Source organism: Hemibagrus wyckioides, linkage group LG18 (genome assembly GCF_019097595.1).
Source record: "Hemibagrus wyckioides isolate EC202008001 linkage group LG18, SWU_Hwy_1.0, whole genome shotgun sequence".
In the NCBI taxonomy this organism is placed as follows: Eukaryota; Metazoa; Chordata; class Actinopteri; order Siluriformes; family Bagridae; genus Hemibagrus; species Hemibagrus wyckioides.
Genome location: NC_080727.1, coordinates 12,546,119 through 12,567,207, shown reverse-complemented (window position 1 = coordinate 12,567,207; position 21,089 = coordinate 12,546,119). Strand labels below are relative to the sequence as shown.

The 21,089-nt window shown below is 37.3% G+C and overlaps 1 protein-coding gene across 3 annotated transcripts in view; it reads right to left on the bottom strand.

Annotated features, from left to right (window-relative positions):
- The window catches only part of si:dkey-247m21.3 (5-hydroxytryptamine receptor 4), a 45,266-nt gene extending 29,912 nt beyond the window's left edge, over positions 1 to 15,354 (bottom strand). For all 3 annotated transcript variants that reach the window (XR_009207269.1, XM_058416155.1, XM_058416156.1), the window contains exons 1-4: positions 15,209 to 15,354; positions 2,985 to 3,075; positions 2,739 to 2,882; positions 1,894 to 2,094 (exon numbers count right to left, since the gene is read on the bottom strand). Coding sequence is in view for 2 of the 3 variants with exons in the window: in XM_058416155.1 (XP_058272138.1) it covers positions 1,894 to 2,094; positions 2,739 to 2,882; positions 2,985 to 3,013 (374 nt within the window). In the remaining variant the exon portion in view is untranslated. The remainder of the gene's footprint in view (positions 1 to 1,893; positions 2,095 to 2,738; positions 2,883 to 2,984; positions 3,076 to 15,208) is intronic.
- Between the last annotated feature and the right edge of the window lie 5,735 nt (positions 15,355 to 21,089).

The window sequence follows — 21,089 nt, the reverse complement described above, 5'->3', positions numbered from 1 at the left end:
ACTTATTAGTCAATTTAACACAATTATTGTAGCAAATGAACTGTTTTTAAGCATCTAATTTGAGCGTTACTGAACAAGTAACACAATGAATATGTGTTCCTTAAAGAATGCAAATTATTATTTTTTTTTAAATCATCAAAATTATGTTAATGGAGATTGTTACTTATTGTACATTTGTTCTTTTGTTTTATTTAATTTCTTTCTTTAGATATTGACTAGCTACATTTAAGAAATAAAATATAAAAATAATAATTGGAGGCCAATAAGTCGTCATATAAACATTTTTCATTGTAGGTTAGGGTTTATTATAATAGTAGGTCTCCAGCAAGAAGCTAAGACTGTTATTATGAATTATTGTTGGTGTGATCAGTAATAATTCAATAATTATTATAAAGAGCCATAGTTAACTGATGTAGGAGACATTTAAGACTGCTTTAGACTCAGTAATTACTGCTAAGTTAATAGTGAACTCCTACTAAGATACTTACTCAGCAATTAACTAGTAGTTGTTAGTAGTTAATAGGAGTGAGATGTGTATTAATAAAGAATTACTCATTCATCCCAGCTTAGTTCCTGCATTATACACCGATCAGACATAACATTATGAGCAGTGCCAGGTGAAGTGACACTGATGATCTCCTCATCATGGCACCTGTTAGTGGGTGGGATATATTAGACAGCAAGTGAACATTTTGTCCTCAAAGTTGATGTGTTAGAAGCAGGAAAAATGGGCAAGCGTAAGGATTTGAGCGAGTTTGACAAGGGCCAAATTGTGATGGCTAGACGACTGGATCAGAGCATCTCCAAAACTGCAGCTCTTGTGGGGTGTTCCCGGTCAGCAGTGGTCAGTATCTATCAAAAGTGGTCCAAGGAAGGAACAGTGGTGAACTGGGGACAGGGTCATGGGCGGCCAAGGGTCATTGATGCACATGGGGAGCGAAGGTGATCTGATCCAACAGACGAGCTACTGTTGCTCAAATTGCTGAAGAAGTTAATGCTGGTTCTGATAAAAAAAGGTATCAGAATACACAGTGCATGATGAGTTTTGGCAGCAAAAGGGGGACCAACACAATATTAGGCAGGTGGTCATAATGTTATGCCTGGTCAGTGTATAAGCTGTTGTCTATTATTGTAAAATGTTTTCTGTTTATCCTTAAATGGTTGATAGATGTGATCAAAGTTTCAATAATTTTTAACAACATCAACATCAACATCACGACTATCATATGAAAGTTATATAAATGTATTTTTGCTTCACGACTGATTGGTCTGAAGGAGCTCTTATCTGTGAGTCACATACTTTGTGAGGATTTAATCATAAAATACACCATTTATGTATTTTATGTATGTTTATTTTTTCTTCCTTTTTCAAATCAGCGACAGTCATACAGAACCCTTATATTGTTCCTAATTACCATGTAGAGGGAGACTTATAGGAAAAAGAATGAGTAATAGCACAGCTCCAGACAAAATTCTAATCAGTGTGTGAATGCTAGATTACAAGCTACACGTTTATTTAAAATCCGCTGATAAAAAGGGCAAACAGAGAGTGACACTGAACCTGAAGTGCATCCATACATACTTATGTCACAAAGCACCAATCAGATGTAAGTGATTAATAAACACAGCTGTATCAGCCTTGCGCCATTGTGTGGGTTATCAGCATTGATTTTCAATGACCTGCTCTAACGAGGGCTCTCTATCATTATGATAAAAAGGCCCATGGTTAGAAAAAGACCATGCAGCTCAGATGGCTAACAAGGCAGCTGTGTAATAAACAGGAAGTCCTGTGTAATTTAGCCCACAATGATTATTCAGAGTAGATGGACAAATTTTAGTTTCCGCTTTCAGAGGTAGTTAATAAGATCTCATTAGTCTGTCTGATGTGTGTACCTGTCCAGGGCAATGCAGCACAGGTGCAGTATGGAGGCTGTGGTGAGTAGCACATCCAGGGAGGTGCGCACCAGGCAGAACGTGTCTCCGTAAATCCAGTGACCAGTGGTGAGCTCTATCGCTGCAAATGGCATCACTAAAAGAGCCACCAGAAGGTCTGCGAACGCTAGCGAGACGATGAAGTAGTTGGTTTTCTTCTTCCTAACATTTAGGAAAAGGGGCACAGGAGTTAAATCAGCTATCAATGTATGCTATATTCCAAACATTCAGCTTAAAAAAATGGAGATGTCTTTAGTTTTTCTGTCACACAGAGTCAGAAACCTCAACATCAAGTCTGTTTGAGACACTGAACAACACTGCAAAGACAATTAAATCATGCAGGGTCCTTGTTAGCTAAATCAATCACCAAAATTAAGTCTTCAGACACCAGAAAGGAGCTAACAAACTAGGTAAGTTTAAGCTAGGTGTATATTAAGTATCTAAAACAAACACCAGTAAGTTAGCTAACGTCAGACTATTTGTGTTGCATATTAAGTAAACCAGGTTGTCAAGATTGCTATCAAGCTAATTAACTCTAACTAAAACCATTAGCCATGTGAGTCTTGGTAATGAGTAAATTGTGTGTGATTAGCTTCTGGCATACTACAAATGGCTTCTACATTGAAGTGAAATTATTCTAATTACATTTATTTATTAATTATTGATTATACATTATTAATGACAATGATTAAACATTGATTATATTTAACTTGTAGTGATTAGCTCTACTATGATTATCGTGTTTTAATAGAAGCACATGTAATGATTTGACGGACAACAAATCAGTGTAAAGGAAGTGCCCTCACCTCAGCTGCCTGTCCCTTGACAGAGCCACCATCACCAGAAGGTTACCAAGGACAGTCATAATAATAATAGATGCCAGGAAGAAGGTCAGAATGATCCTCTCCAGGGGGTTAAAAATGTGCTCGCTGACCACTTCATCAACTGATCTGCAATCAACACAGGAGCATGCTTTTACGATATAACAGGAGTTTTTACAAAAGCATGTAAAAAAAATAAATAAAATAGTAGTGTAACGTGTGTCTTTTTACTCTTCTGTGGGGTCGGCCGTCGTGGCCATCACTGGTCATCTGCATGGAGACAGTCCGACGGGATTCCTCCACACTAAACACTGCAGCGCCTCTGCAAATACACAAAGCAAGCTCAATTTCTCACATCACAAAACTCAATCATGTTCCTGCAGCATGGAGTCCAAAGTGAGAGCACTGGGACCAAATCGTCTCATAGCTTTCAGGTCCAAACTTCTGAACAAACATACCACAATCCAAACATTCGCAATGTGTGCTCCTGAGATAATGGCGTTCTCCTTTTACACCTTCACTCCTACACTGAGATCTTTCTAATTGTGTAGTTTTATATGATCATGTTGACATCGAAGATTACAAATTCGACAGATTCATCATAACCTCATACAATCAGAAGCGCAGAATAGGCTCTGAACAACCACACGACCTTGACCAGGAGAGAGCACTGAAAACGTATTCAGTTCAATTCTATTTATTTGTATAGCGCTTTTAACAATGACCATTGTCTCAAAGCAGCTTTACAGAAGTACAGAAACAGAAAAAATGATAACGTTTAAAGTGAAGTTACTATTTTATCCCTAATGAGCAAGCCTGAGGCAACGATGACAAGGAAAAACTCCCTGTGATGATATGAGGAAGAAACCTTGAGAGGAACCAGGCTCAGAAGGGAACCTCATCCTCATTTGGGTGACACTGGACAGTTAATAATGTAACTGTTGATAATGTCCTTTCTGCAACAGTAACCAAGCACTCTCGAGGAACTAATTGGTCAGTGTAGTTTGAATGAATGAGTGTAAATGAATGAATGATGATATTTATGATTTGTGTACAAAAATGAGTTACTATGTAAGCAATAAATCACTTAGGGATGTGCTATTATAGGTAAATATTTAATAATGGTGTAGTGTGAGACACTATTATTATTATTATTATTATTATTATTATTAATAGCACTGAAAAACCTATTATTTTCCTATAACAGCATGCCCAAAAATATTATATATATATATATATATATATATATATATATCATATATATTATATACCTCTTATGCCACAACAATATGCACCAAGCATTTTTCTTTATATTTATTAAAGAATGACACAGCATACTTTTCTCATTTATATATCCCAGAGAGTTAGAGCACAGGGTGAGCCATGATAGAGTGCTCATGGACACCAACAGTGCCAGCTTGGTAGTACTGTGGCTCAAACCTCTAACACTCAGATAAGTAACCTAGAGCCTTAGCTTCTGAGCCAGAAACAATACAATCAAGAGTTAAAAATAATGGTGCTGAGGTATATCTGGCTTTATTTAAGACTAAATAACTTTAGACATGACACTGGAGGGAAAATCAAGAAGATCAAATAAAAACCACATGTGCACACAGGGTAATAAAGGACACACACACTCACTCTCAATCATCATGCTATCAGCACCAGGATCTAAGTGCTCTGGAGTGCTAGGCGCTTTTATTTAACAATCACATGATGACCAAAAAGGAATGAGGACAGGTGACAGGTAACCGTTCATCCTTTGTATGTTTAATAGCTGTAACCATTTAGCTCTAGCCATCAAGAATATAAAAGCAGCATGGATTACACTCAAAGGATGCTGCTGAAATGGTGTGATGAAGCAGAGATTCTGTTAAACCCCCTTTAGTTGATTCTTTTCTTGTAGTTACACATCCCTGAGTATTTTCTTATTATTATTTCAAAGCATTTTGCCAAAAATGACCATGTTTTATTTATTAAAGAATGACACATTATAGAAAAACAAAACCTAATATGAGGAAGAAGAAGAAGAAGCCTTTATTTTGTCACATATAAATTACAGCACAGTGAAATTCTTTTCTTCACGTATCCTAGCTAAGAACTTTGACATCAGCACAAAGGGGTAGCCATAATACAGAGCCCCTGGAGCATAGAGGGTTAAATGGACCTTGTTCAAGGACCCAACAGTGTTAAAGAATGAACCACTTTATTCGTTTATTGTCCAGGAAACAGGTTAATTCCTGTTATCACTAATGCAACTTTTTTTCTCTCTTTTACTTTAGACCAAAAGATAAAACATCCATATCACAAAGCCCTGACACTGCAGACTCCTTCCATAAAGGTTAGATTAACAGAACCATTATATGAGCTGTTTAGGATTAGGTTTATTACATGGAGAACCCAACGTACAAGTCTCTGTGAATGAGCTGATAGAACAAATTTGTTAATATAAACCTGTGGTCTGCAGCTCAACAGACATAAGCTGTACTACTGTTGAAGAAAATTAATCAACACCTTCTGACCAATCAGAATCCAGCGTTAGCTAGCTAACAATGCGATGCAACACGTCACTTGTCATGTTATTACAAAAAATAAAGACAAGACAATGGGCTAGCAGAGCTAAGCATCCCATGTCTTCTACTGATAAAAAAATAAATAATATTCTTGCCATCTCATTTTATTTGCTGTTTATGATTATTTAAAGGGGATTATTTTAGATTTCCTTCGAAACTGAGTGCAACAGTACCGTCTTTCTTTGTAATAAAAGCACATAGAATGATATGAAACTGTAACAAGCCCAGTGCACACACACCTCTGCACACACTAGAGATGCCAATCAGCCTACAACACAAGTCTTTGGACTTGGTGAGGAAACTGCAGAACCTGAAGCACAGTGAGAACATGCAAACTCTACACACACCGGGCAGAGGCAGGAATTAAACCCCCAACCCTGGAGGTGTGGGGCAAATGTATTAACCACTAACCACCATGTCCCTCTCGGCTAATATGTTTAAGCCTTTTTTCATGTTATGGAATCAGGATCAGTCATCATCAGTCATGTTACAGACTCACAGGTGTACTGAAAATGAGCAAGCTGATCCATCCTTTCTCACATAAAATGTGCTTTCAGTAGAATATGATAAATAAAAAAAATGCTAGATTGAGATTACATTTTATAAGCAGTACAAATTGCACAAACGAGCAGTAATCAGTAACAGTAATCCCCTTTATGTATGCGTGTCTGTGTGTGTGTGTGTATATACTATTAGTAATAATATTAATATCAGACCTCTGGATGTAACGTGTTGGTTAACCCTGTATATTGGATTATCAAACTATTGATAGATTTTTTTTTTTTTCCATCCCATTTAATATCACCACTAGCCACCTCTGCTGTCGAGGCAAAGCAGGGGATATCAGCATCATGCAGTAATGCCATGAGAAAGCGCAAGCTATTAATGTGCACTTTCAAATGTGACATATATTTAATCGCCTCCAACCCTTTACATTCTCTTACAAAAGAAAGCTGACAGGCTTCTACGAAGTTCACCATTTCTGAACTTTTAAAAAAAGGAAAAGAAAAGAAAAGAAAAGAAAAGAAAAGAAAAGAAAAGAAAAGAAAAGAAAAGAAAAGAAAAGAAAAGAAAAGAAAAGAAAAAAAGTGCATTATAGTATGGCCTTATTCTAAAAACAAATGAAAAATGTTCAAATACATTTAAGTACTAACGCTTTAACAGCTAGTGAGATAAACTGAAAGGTCAAATAAAGGTCAAATACAAAGAAAATGGCCATACAAATCTCACACACACACACACACACACAGTTAACACTTCTACACATGTACAGGGATGATTGAGTTGTCCTGAAAGGCTGAGTACAGCAGAAATGCTCTTCATGTTTACATTATTAGCCCACTGAGCGGTTAACAAAACGGGTCCGGCTCAGTAAACACAGAAGAGAAGTGTTTGCCCAGCTGGGAAACTCAACCAGGTATAAGAAATTTGCTGCTTCACCTTTATCGCTGCTTTCTCATCCTTCAAATCAGGTTTACACGGCTGTGTATGCACATGAGCAACAAATTAATATACAAAAACTGGTGGTCATGCTGTGGGGGGTATGAGGCAAAGTCCTTCTGAATGATAACCTTTCTATTTCTATCATGATGGGTGTGGTCACTTCCAGGAAGACTCTGCCCCCATCCACAGGACATGAGAGCTCACTGAATGGTTTGATGCAGATTTAATCAGATTTTATGACCTTCAGACTCACCATGTCTGAACACCTATTGGACATTTCATACATTTTTCAGGCTTGTTTTTTAAACGCACTAAACTAATAAAAGACTAAAAAAGACTAGCATCTACTAAAACACAAAGTATTACTGATTCAGTCCCAGAACTTAGATCATTTACTCTGATTATTTTAACATAGTTACTGCAGTTATTGTTTAAGCCATATGATATGTGGCCACACAAAATGATGAGAAGGAACCTTTTTTTTTTTTTAATATGAGGTTGATAAGAGGTACCCAGTTTTTTTCAGCCGCAATCCATACAGTCCATATATGGAAAATAATCTGCTGAAACAGCCATTTGTTGACTGTCATCTTCCAAGTCTGGAAAAATGGATAGAAAAATGCTCATATAAAAATGAATTCCGTCTGTTTGTGTTACACTAAACCAGACATTATAGCATTATAAATAGATGTTAGGGGAAAATGTAATATATGGGCACTTTGAACATGCTAATCCTAATCAGCTGAATAGAAATAACAGGACAATAATAACATCATATGGCAAACCTTTAGTCTCTTGTAGCAATATAATCAGCATTATGGTCAGAGTTAAACCCTTTGCATGTGGCATACAGTTGTTCTCTTTACTACACTGGAAAACCTGTTCCTAATTAAACTGTAATAAAACACCCATATGTATATAACACAGACACTGAGAAAGAAAGAGTGAATGAAATACATACAGACAGCGGTCACACCACATGACTTCTGGTCACACTGCATAATATTTTCAAGTTCTCTGATTTAATAGGCAAGAACTGACCAGTGAAGCAAAACATCATTTTCTTCATTTCACCAAAGTCCATTAAAAAATGTGTAATACAATATAGATTTACAGATATAATTTCCTCTGTTGTTTTGAGGTCACACAACATGACAGGCATCTGAGGCATCCACAAAGCAGTACCTAAAAAGGTAAAAGTTTTCTCATAAACCTAGATGTTTCCAAGGATCCTTGGCATGCTGCTTGATGATGTCACTTTTTCATTAGGTTGTTTTCAGCACAGAAGACACAAAATGATCTGTTCCTTATTGGTCACACTAGATCAGGGGTGTCCAATCTTATCTGCAAAGGGCCAGTGTTGGCGCAGGTTTTCATTCCCACCAAGCGACCTCAAACACCTGAGTCTATTGAAAGCTCAAGATCAACTGATTAAACCGGTGGAATCAGGTGTGACTCCTGCTTGGTTAGAATGAAAACCTGCACACACACTGGCTCTTTGTGGATATGACTGGACAGCCCTGCATGAGATGATATTTTAACACCACTTTCTTTAAAATATTGACATATAAACAGTTTGGTTATCAGTAGTGCAACACAATTTTTTTTAAATAAATGATGGCAAATTTCGCAAATTAAAAATAGAAAAGGATTTAGGAAAAGTTTTCAGAATTGCATTACTGGTCAGATGGTCGCACCATATGATACTTTTACTCTAATAATCAATTACAAATGACCAATACTTAAAAGGTCTGGGAAAACTGGTGAATACATATGCGAGGCACAAGACATGCATCATGTAAGCGTATTCATTTTTAAAAGGTATAAGGATTTTGTTAGCCAATATACATTATGAAAGTAATAAAGCATGTCAGTACCTGTATCGTGTGATGAAGCAAGTTACTGATACTATACCAAAAACCGGCATGGTCCTGAAGGCTAATTAAGAGCATCTAATCAACTCATAAGACTGTTTTCGAAAGCCTGCTCAGAATAAATCTACATGGACATGGGAAGAACATGTGAAATTTAGCACAGACAGTTAGCCATGCTCAGGAACAAACCTCGGTGCTGTGAGCCACCGATACTACCTGCTGTGGCACCGTGCCGTCTCCTATTCATGTTCACACTAAAAGGGTCAAGCGCGGTTTAACAGCATAGGAAACAACTGCCGTACTTGAAAAAAGAAATGGGGGGTTTGCTGGAACCAGATCAATAGTCCCTGGAAATGCATTTGGAGACAGGCAGCCAATTCCAAGTGAGCCTATTTCCTGAGCCTTTCTTTCTCGCTGGAGTGCAAATGGGCACATGTCCATCACAGCACACAAAAAACCATAACCTTTCTTTTACTTTCACCTGGCAAGGAAGTAAGAGAATAAAGGAAAAGAAGTGCAGGTGTAGAAAACACGCAAAAAAACACAACAGGATACTCTGACTGGGCTGGGCTAAGAGAATGACTGGAGTTTGGCAATATAGCAACTACATCAAAAAATATTATTATATCTACAGTATATGTTTCTTGATATTTAGATACTGTTGGCTAGGGTCACTACAAAACAATTACTTTGAACTGAATACTTAGCTAACTTCTATTGTAAATTGTGATCACACTTCAGTGAAATTTAACTAACTAAGTGGCACTTGTAGTTTGTCTCTTGTGGCCATGTAACACCTGCTACACTGTAGTAACTCTATGGATTGTGCATACTGTCCAGCATTTCTCCAATCCCAATGAAAAACATAGGTAGCTACTGTATATATATAGAGTGAGCTAACCAGTTAAACACAAATTAAATCAAGCAGTAGTCCATGAAATATTATGTTGTTTAATTTAAATATTGCTATGCTATGTGCTAGGCTTCATATTTACTTGTTGGCATGTCAGGAAAGCACACACAAGAGGCAACATTAGTATTTGCTTCTTCTTTCCAGGCATTTTTTTTCTCGATACACATTTAATGAGAGGTATCTGAGGAATCATTTGAGACAACTGTTTGGATTTGTCTCTTCACTTTGGGGTATTTAATGGAAGGATTGCCAAAAGAAGAAGAGTAAGAAGATTTTATTTGTTACATGAACAGTACAGAAGAGAGACATTCTTTTATTTCTGCAAATCGGAGCATATTAGGAAGTTGCAGTCAGAGTGCAGGGTTATACATGATGCAACTCTTTCTCTGGAGCAGAAAGAGTTAAAGGCCTTGCTCAAGGGCCCAACAGTGGCAGCTTGGCAGTGCTGGGGCTTGAACCCTGAACCTTCTGATCTGCAGCCCAGAGCCATCAATGGTTTATAAAAATGTTGTACTTAATATGTATTCATACATAGATTTTCTGTAGTGATTATTTTACACAGGGTCACAAGAAGCCTGGAGTCTATCCAAGGGGACTTAAGGTAGGGAACACCCGGGACAGGGTGCCAATGCAACGCAACACACACACACACACACACACACACATACTCACATACTGCAAGATTTATTGCAACTGCTTTACTCTATTTGTTATGGAGACATTGCATTCACAACAGCTAGGGATATCTTTAAAAAAATAAAAATAAATACATACATAAATTTTGTGTGCTATTTGAGCCAAAGACTACACATTATTTTGCAATTTTGCTGAGATTTTTAACAGCTATTTCAAAACCGTGTTAGAAACTCCATTCTTGCTGATCCGTTTCAGATTTATGAATCTCTCTTCATTCAAGTAAATATGAGTCAGTTATGACTGAAAAGAACTGAACTGCCTGGAAGTGTTGCCAAGATGGCTGCTGAGTGGACAGACATGGAGATGTAGTGCACTATTAATACCCAGATGATGGATAAAACCAGGGAAATGCAGTGTACTGTATAAAACACTCCTGGTCTCAGTGCTCATTGCATCATGCTCTCGTCAACCTTACCTCACTACTGAGAAGATTTTGCCTAAGAGAAGGAGACACCATAAACAAGTATACAATGGTTTGTTCTGTGATTTGCATATAGAATATTTACTGTACAAAAGGGACAGATTGATACATTTCTACATTTAATGGTTATATCCTGATTTGATATATTTCTGTAAAGCTGCTTTGAATGATGTTTCTTGCTCTGAATGATGTCATTTTATGTTTTCTGATAAATAAAGTCTTCAGAACAGCAGGGTTTTTGGATATTTTATGAATCAGCTGCATTTTTTCAGTCTGAGAAAACGAAAACTGAGGAAATAATACTTTATAACTGCTGTAACAAGAATAAAACAGGGACTAACCTGTTATGTGGGTAACATAAATAACTATAAGTATAACTGGATAAACAGCATGATGTGTCATTCTTTAATCATTCAAAAAATGTAATTGTTGAAAAATTGTTTTGCCTGTAAGAGGAATAAAAAAAGAATCAACTCATTCAACAATAACCCTGCTTTATAGCCTGTTATTGATTACTTTACTACAGTAGCATCTCACAGTGATGTACTTCTTACTTATCATAGCATCATAATTAATTAAAACACACTGAACATGCATATATCACCTACTCATGTGAGTAGTTTCACTTTTAAACGTTGTTAAAACTGGATCTTTAATCTGATCACATGGAATTATTGTGCATAAACTGGGACTGAAAAAAGTCCCTGACACTCTTAGAGTAATCTATTAATTAGTGCTGCATTATTTATTTGGCAAGGTGACAAGCTTGCATGAACACATCTCTCCATGAAGTGCAAAAACATATCAATAATTTAGCAAGAGGGCAGGTGTGTCATCTCCGTTACTCATCAGCACCAGATCGAGATGCAATAATAGGCTGCAAGATTATAGCATCTCAGCACTCGCTCCGGGACACGGACCCTCCGCCAAAAACCTGACTCTAGAATAAACAGCTGTGTGGTGAAATACGTCAATGTGATAAATAACATGGAAACAATTAAAAGGATCGCGTTTTCATGTCAGGCTGCAATAAATCACTGTTGCACAAAGACAGCGGTCTAAATAAATGCTATTAAAAATAATAAATATTTCCATAACCGATAATCATATTTTTCTTCTCACTTCAATATGGACAGACGTGAGCATTTTCTGTAACAGTCCCCACAGCACAGCCATAACAGATTAATGTGATGCAAACACATGAGGAAAAATTCTCCCAGTGACAAATGCTCTGATTATTAATTTTAACACCTTCCCACACAGCCCCTTTTTTCACCAGACAAACCGAAGGCTACATTTGAGCTGCATTTACATTTAAAGAAACGAAACAGAAAAGAGAGATATGAGGATTCTGAAGGTTAACTTTAAACCAACTCTTTCCTGGTCCTCTATTTGAGTTTGGAGCTTGACCAGGTGGAGCGCTACTGATACGACTACACGAGCAAACGATGACAGAGAGACAAGTATCAGAAACAAAGGTGAAGTAGAAACGCGGTCCATCGGCTTAGAAGTGTGCATCTGAGCTGAAATCTCATAGAATTCACAGTCATGAAATTCACGGGTCAGTGAAAGATTAACATTAACTTTAACATGAACTCTTGTAGTGGTTAAACTTTGGCTATGGTTTTGTTTCTATTTCAGGAAACTACTACATTCTTTATAAATAATCATTTCTTTCAGTTCTTCCAGAGAACCTTCCCAGTGTAGGCTATGCCCACAATCCATGACAGATGCAAAGATCTGAATAACTAAACCGTGATCCAACATTTCAAGCTGGAGCGATTTTATCATTGGAAGCACTTCAACATATACATATAACACTAGTGTGTAATGACACTGAGCTAGAATAGTGGAATAGATAATAACATGTATTGTTTATAGATAATGTCAAATATTGTATGACATTTCTGGAAGTATTATTATTTATTATACATGTGTGGTTAACATATCAACTATACAGCTCTGGTTATTATATACGTTTAAATAACATTTATTTTGCACAGTAATTGCACTACACTAGTATTATAAAGTCTTCCTGAAGATTAAATATTTATTTACTTATTTATTTCAATTGCAGTTAATTGCCTATATGCTGAGAAACCGGATTGACCAATCAGGATCATGCATCTATGAAATACTCTACAGGTAGATACACACTGATATCAAGCAATATCTAGATGGCTGTGAAATACCAGGGTTTACTGCAGCAGGAGGAAAAACAATGCATCTGATTTGTGTCTATGATAAAAAGACATTTCTCCCATTACTACCATATCATTTTAATTATTATCAGTGACTCTATTGTAAAGCTATTTTGTGGCAGTTCTTTTAATATGTCAAGATTTTTTTAACAGTAGATGTTACCTTAAATGATTAAGTAACAAATTTGTTCTATCATGGCTCTTTGTACTATCTGGAATCTACCCAAAGTGCCTGAGCATGTCACACTTATCAATATAATTGTACAAAACCATGTGGTAATTTATGCAGAGTATAATTTCTCACCCTGCCCACCCAAAATTAATTCCTGGCTACACCACTGGATGTGCCTATACACCACAGTGTGTCATACAGAGTCAGAAACCACATCAGCAACAGATGACTTAGACATACAGTTTTATCTACAAATGTTAAACGTTGTAGCCATAACCTTCTTTTTATTAGAATTATCGTTCCAGTGCAAAACTACAGAAGAAAACTTCGCATGCCAAACATGTCTCAGCTGATCGACTACATTTGGGGTAAAAGAGACAAGTGTATACACTTCACTTTCACTTGAAATATTGCTACAGATGGATGTGTTTATCAGGCCATAAATAGAAATTCAAACACAAAATGAGCACAGATTCAGCAAAAATGTATTGCATTCAATAAAAGAGGCATCGTTACACACACACACACATACACTGAGGTCAGAGTTTACTCCAGCAAGTCAGAGATTTATAATAGATCGTTTTATAATAACTGTAGGGTTATTATAAAAGAACAACAGTTCTTAGAAAACAGTTTTGCACACAAAATGCTGACCAACTGTGTGAGAACTGTGAGAACTCTAAACAGTCAGAGTCAGTGATGCTGTCATTGAGTTTAAAGGCACTATAGGGTGTTTCATGTTGTTGTAATTCCTAATGCACTGACAAAATGTATATTACAGCGCTGATGGATTCTGTTTGATCAGATGTTGTAGATTAATTTACTAGAACAGCAGCTCTGACAGAAGCTAGCTACCAATCATAGCTTTATATTAATGCACTCATTCTAATACATTTTGGTTCCCATAGTAGCTCTATAGTAACCTTCTCTAGAGGGTCTGGTCTTGCCTGAATAAATCTAAACCGATTAGTAAATGGTAAAATATTGTAATTGTTGGTATAAAACAACCTTTTTTGTACCATGGACCACTTTGGTACTGAACAATGTTTTTGGTTTTTTTTGAGGGGGGAGTTTGGTTGGTTGGTGGGGGGGCTCTCTAGTGACATTTGGTTTTGGGTCATTTTAGTGTCAGTTAGCTTGCGGACTTACTGATGTATGGAAAAACCCGCGAAATACATACATACATACATACATACATACATACATACAAAAATATATATATGTATATAATATATAAAAGATTATTCTTTCTTTGTGGCCCGGTACCAAATGATCCACGGCCCAGTACCAGTCCATTGCTCAGTGGTTGGGGACCCCTGGTATAATAAACTTTTCTCTGAGGAGATGTTTACATTTAACACTTATGGAAGGAGCCTGCAATAACATCATTCATTAAAAGATTAATAAATGATTCATTGATATATATTAAGAACTCAATCACATTTGTTCAACAACTGAATGTTTTTGGTGTAATGTTTAGGATTACTGGTGCTAAATCTTGTCTTATTCAGAGATAAGATAGATAAGTAATTCAAGAAATTCATTCATTTGAATATTGAAAAAACAACAACAAAACATTTCTGCATGAATAAGACTGATTGAGAGCTTGTCATGAAAACTATACAAACATGACCATGATAAAAGATCTATTTTGTATCTTACTGTTCAAACCTCCAACCTTCTGCACACAATTCAAAACAATATGTAAAGAAATGCAAAGTAAAAGTGCTTGAGAAAACTGATAACAGTACAAGCCACATTCACAAATTCACTGTTTTATTCTATTTGGCATTTGAAATTCTGGGAAAGCAATCAAGCACCATGTTTAAGAATTATAACTTAGAGAGAGAGAGAGAGAGAGAGAGAGAGAGCATATGGGTCAATTCTTTAAAATGGCATGCGTTTAGAATTTTGCGCGATGGATAATATTAGGTTGTATTCATTTTTTGAACAATATGCTATATTTAAATGAAACTTATCATTACAGAAAATATTTACACTACACATAGTATGTGATAACTGTTAGAATTGTGATGCATAATAGCATTAAACAGACACTTTTTTTGCAGCAACGCAGCGCAAACCTCAGGCATCACCATCCTGGTCCTCTGCGCATAATGTCATTTAATAAAAGTGCCTTAAGCACTGAGAACTTTACTCACCCCGGCGCTGTATAGCTCAGTAATGCAACTCCATAAATACTGCATGTTTATCTCCTGCCGTTCACTTCTGTGTAAAAGCTCCTAGTCCACAGAGTGAGGGGAGACGAGGCAGGTGAAGGAGCGCTTGTTGAGGCGTGGAGCGTAAGGTGAGCACGCGCGCGCGCACACACACACACACACTCCCGCTTGCCTGTTTACGCGTTTAGCTGAGCAGCTCAGATAAAGACAGCATTCTGCCTTCTTGAGCAACAGCGCCTCCCAGTGTGATTAAAATATATTTCTGGAATGGAAATAGTCTTAATAAAATATTGCATTTATTCATTTTCTCTACCGCTTATCCTACACAGGGTCCTGGGGCCAAATCCAGGGGACTCAGGGTACAAGGTGGGGGATACCATGAATTATACACAATTTAGATATTGCAACGCATGACTTTGGACTGGGGAGGACACTGGAGTATCCAGAGGAAACCTCTGAAGCATGGGGAGAATATACAAACTGATGATAATAATAATAATAATAATAATAATAATAATAATAATAATAATAATAATAATAATAATAATAATTGTTTTAAGATATTCTGGATCATGGGTGGCATAAAAGCTCAAAACACATACTGAGAGGTCAATTACTTTTGACCAAATTCTATAAATATTAAATACTAATAACAGTATGTCATTATGTGGCTCTTCAGAACTAACTCCGCTCCCAGACAGACCAGAAGTCAGCACTGTACAGCTAGGCTGGTAGTAATGTGATTGTACAGTGCATCCGGAAATTCACAGCGCTTCACTTTTTCCACTTTTTTTATGCCTTTTTTAGTCTTATTCCAAAATGGATTGAATTCATTATTTTCCTTAAAATTCTACAAACAGTACCCCATAAGGACGATGTGAAAACAGTTTGTTTGAAATCTTTGCAAATTCATTAAAAATAAAAATCAGGGGGAAAAAATCACATGTACATAAGTATTCACAGCCTTTGCTTAATTCTTTGTTGAAGCACATTTGGCACCAGTTACAGCCTCAGGTCTTTTTGAGTATGATGGTACAAGCTTGGCACACCTATTTTTGTGCAGTTTCTCCCATTCTTCTTTGCAGGACCTCCCCATCTCTATGTCATTTTCAGATCTCTCCAGAGATGTTCAATCAGGTTCAAGTCTGGGCTCTGGCTGGGTAACTTAAGGACATTCACATAGGTGTCCCGTAGCCACTCATTTGTTATCTTGGCTGTGTGCTTAACTGTCGCCCCAGTCTGAGGTCCTGAGCGCTCTAGAGCAGGTTTTCATCAAGGATGTCTCTGTACATTGCTGCATTCATCTTTCCCTCAATTCTGACTAGTCTCCCAGCTCCTGCCACTGAAAAACATCCCCACAGCATGATGCTGCCATCACCATGCTTCACTGTAGGGGTGGTATTGGTCAGGTGATGAGCGGTGCCTGGTTTCCCCCAGACATGATGCTTGCCATTCAGGCCAAAGAGTTCAATCTTTGTTTCCTCAGACCAGAGAATTTTGTTTCTCATGGTCTGAGAGTCCTCCAGGTGCCTTTTGGTAAACTCCAGGCGGGCTGTCATGTGGATTTTACTGAGGTTCGATCTGGCCACTCTACCATACAGGCCTCATAGAGAGAGTGCTGCAGAGATGGTTGTTCTTCTGGAAGGTTCTCCTCTCTCCACAGAGAAATGCTGGAGCTTTTTCAGAGTGACCATCAGGTTCTTAGTCACCTCCCTGACTAAAGCCCATCTCCCCTAGTTGCTCAGCTTGGCAGGGTGGCACGCTCTAGGAAGAGTCCTGGTGGTTCCAAATTTCTTCCAATTACGGATGATGGAGGACACCGTGCTTATTGGGACCTTCAATGCAGCAGAAATTTTTCTGTACCCTTCCCAAAATCTGGGCCTCGATTACAATCCTGTCTCAGAGGTCTACAGACAATTCCTTGGACTTCATGGCTTGGTCTGTGCTCTGACATGCACTGTTAACTGTGGGACCTTATATGGACATGTGTGTGCCTTTCCAAATCATGTCAAATCACCTGAATTTTTAATAAACTTGCATCAAAAAAGTTTCTTCCATCCATGACTAAAATATGTCTATGTCAATATCCATAACTTAAGCATGGAATAACACATCAAAGTGTTTTATTCCTTTTAATAAACAGTGGTTTTAACAGCTATAAAAAATAAATAATTAATGAAAGATCATCATACTTTTTATCAATTTATTGCTGCATTTAATGTTTCTGAACATCCAGCAATAAACAATCATTTCCTCACCAGCCACACCAACTGAGGGTTTCTATGTGAAACCCTTTGTGTGTGTGTGTGTGTGTGTGTGTGATTAACTTCTGGAGAGAGAAAAAGAGATGGCTGATGAGCGAACAAGTGTTAACCTGTTATAACATAGTAACTACACTGATGCATAACACATGCATAACATTATGAACAGTGCCAGGTGAAGTGAATAAGATTGATAATCATGTCACCTATTAGTGGGTGGGATATATTAGGTAGCAAGTGAAATTTTGTCCTCAAAGTTGATGTGTTAGAAGCAGGAAAAATGGACAAGCGTAAGGATTTGAGTTTGATAAGGGCCAAACTGTGATGGCTAGATGACTGGATCAGAGCATCTCCAAAACTACAGCTCTTGTGGGGTGTTCCAGGTCTGCAGTGGTCAGTATCTATCAAAAGTGGTCCAAGGAAGGAACAGTGGTGAACCGGCGACAGGGTCATGGGCGACCAAGGCTCACTGATGCACGTGGGGAGCGAAGGCTGGCCCGTGTGATCTGATCCAACAGACGAGCTACTGTTGCTCAAACTGCTGAAGACGTTAATGCTGGTCCTGATAGAAAGGTGTCAGAATACACAGTGCATCACAATTTGTAGAATATGGGGTGGTATAGCCATAGACTAGTCAGGGTGCCCAGGTGGTCATAATGTTATGCCTGTTTGGTGTATGTGAGTTACTGTAAGTTATCTCTGGATGTTCTAGCACAATTAAATGTAACTATAAACAGAAAAAAGTATGATGTGCCATGATTTAATATATAGCAATTATCGTCGTTGGCAAATTGCTCTGGTAAAGCACTTTAGGAGGTACTGTTCTATGAATATAATTAAGTTCAGGGTGATAACAGCAACACAATATTTTCACTTTGTTTTGTTATTGTTAGCTTATCTAACTACATTGTGTATACTTTTTATTTTAGTGAAACCTTCACTTTAAGCACACAGCTGTCAGGTCTGTTTCGGGTGCAGTAGTACCTGGCAAGACTGTTCTGACAGTGATAGAAGTCCTGCTGCTATAAAATCATGTTCAGCATTCTGCATGTTTTCAGCCTAATGCACGAAGTTAAGCTTTTCAGCCTAGGAGGAAAAATCGATCTCACTCTGACTAAGAATAAATGATGCTGTTGTTGTGCTCTGTTTTTTTGTTTTGTTTTGTTTGACCGGTGTTGTAAGCCTATTAGTGGTCTGCTTGTTCATTTCACAGTACTGCACATTATTTGTTAGATTAAAACCTTGTGCCTTATCCTCTAATAAAGTCTTTTAAACCTCGTGCCTTATCCTCTAATAAAGTCTTTTATTATTGCTGCAAAGGCTCAAAGTGCAATTTGGGTGAATGAGGATACTCAAAGGTTCATTTTGGTGGGTTTTCCTCTGGACTTAAAACAGAGATCCTCAGTGTTATTAACTGCTTCATAAATAGCCTGTTAATATAAACTCATTTGCTAAAATAAACTTTAGCTTCAGTTAACCAAGAACACATTAAAACTTATTCAACTATTTAATCAGAAATTAACGGTCTTTTACAGCTATAATAAAACATCATGCCATTGTAATATTATATCACTCTATGCTTGCTTAGAAACGAACCATCGATCTTGCAAATTTTCTAAGAATTTCCTACATTGCCCCCAATAGTGGTGCAGTATAATTTACCCTTGCTTCATCTCTACACAAAGAGAACGATGCAGCAGCACTTTAGTCCTTCAGACTGTCCATTTTCTCACACCCTCATCTGTACTCTCTGCTTAAACAGATCTGCTTCCAAACTTTCACACTCAAATTGCACTCACTTCCATCATCCTGCACATCTCAGCTGTAGAGAGTCTCTACCATAATTCAGCACCACTCAGACATAGCTGTATTGCATTCTGGGATATTTCCTCTCACTCTCTTATTCTTTTACACTGGATTTCTCATTAATTTGACATTGAAAAATCATGAGTAAAAGGAAAACCCTTTGCTCTTTGGGTTTTGAGAAAACTGACTGCTATCACCTCTATTTGAGATTGTTATGACAACACAGCAACACACAACCTTTAATTTCTCATGGAAATAATGGCAATACATCACAAATATTGCAAAATAAATATATTTAATGAGTTCAGAGTGGAGCTTTCATTTACTCGCCTTTTACTCTCGCATATACTATGGACGTAAGGATTTCAAGTGTTCTTAACTTTATTCTAGAAAGACTGGTCAGGATTCTAGAGTAGGTTTAGTTGGCAAATCTTACATCGTCATACTGGACCTAGTTCAGAACAGAGAAATCAGAGAGGAACAGAAATAGGATGTAAACAATCTGCACGTCTGTACTTGCGCTTCACTTCTATGTACACCGATCAGGCACTGATCAGGCCTTGGGTCCTGCCATCCATGTGGATGTTACTTTGACACGTACCACCTACCTAAGCATTGTTACAGACCATGTACACCCTTTCATGGAAACGGTATTCCCTGATGGCTGTGGCCTCTTTCAGCAGGATAATGCATCGTGCCACAAAGCAAAAATGGTTCAGGAATGGTTTGATGACCACAACAACGAGTTTGAAGTGTTGACTAGGCCTCCAAATTCCCCAGATCTCAATCAAATTGAGCATCTGTGGGATGTGCTGGACAGACAAGTTTGATCTATGTAGGCCCCACCTCGCAACTTACAGGACTTAAAGGATCTGCTAACATCTTGGTGCCAGATGCCACAGCACACCTTCAGGGATCTAGTGGAGTCCATGCCTCGAAGGGTCAGGGCTGTTTTGACAGCAAAACGGGGACCAACACAATATTAGGCAGGTGGTCATAATGTTATGGCTTATTGGTGTATGATGTCTGCTCATTAGCATATCCAGTTAATGCTAAGGTTTGGAAATCCTTCTTTTAAATTGTATATTATTAGATAGACATAAGAAACAGTCTCTGCATTCACAATCCACTTTATTAGGAACACTTGTACAACTGCAGATTCATGCAGTTATCTAATCAGCCAGTCATGTGACTAGTGAGTGTATGTAAGCATATATGTTTTTTTATCCTTATTAAGAAATCCAAAAATTTTTGAATATGTTGATTTGTAAATCCATCTTTATTTTTTTTCCTAATTGCCTAATATGAAAAGTTTTTCCTTTTTTTTTTTGACAAAACCTGCCTGTTCAATACAGTTATCAGATTTTTCAATGGAATTTTCAAGTTTTTTTTTTTTACTGTTGTTTTTGTTTGTATAAATCTTTATTGCTCCATTATGGGAGAGCAGATTCACATCAAATTCATGCTTACCATTTATCACCACTAGATGAGGCAATCATACAGACCTTTTTCTCATGCAGCTCATATATGTATACAGACTTTAATGAACAAGTTTGTGATATAATTTTCATTCATGAAAGGATAAAATATATGTCAAAGAGTCATGTAGAAATACTGATAATGTCATATAGGAAGTGTAAGAAGCAGAACTTCAGATACTTTGGTCAGTTATTTAATGGTGCAAATGAAAAGAGACATCAGATATTTATTCTGAAGTCCAGTGCTGGTTATTGATTTTATTTATTTATTTTTTATTTTTTTTGTAGTCTGATGCTTATTATTCTCTCTCTTATTCC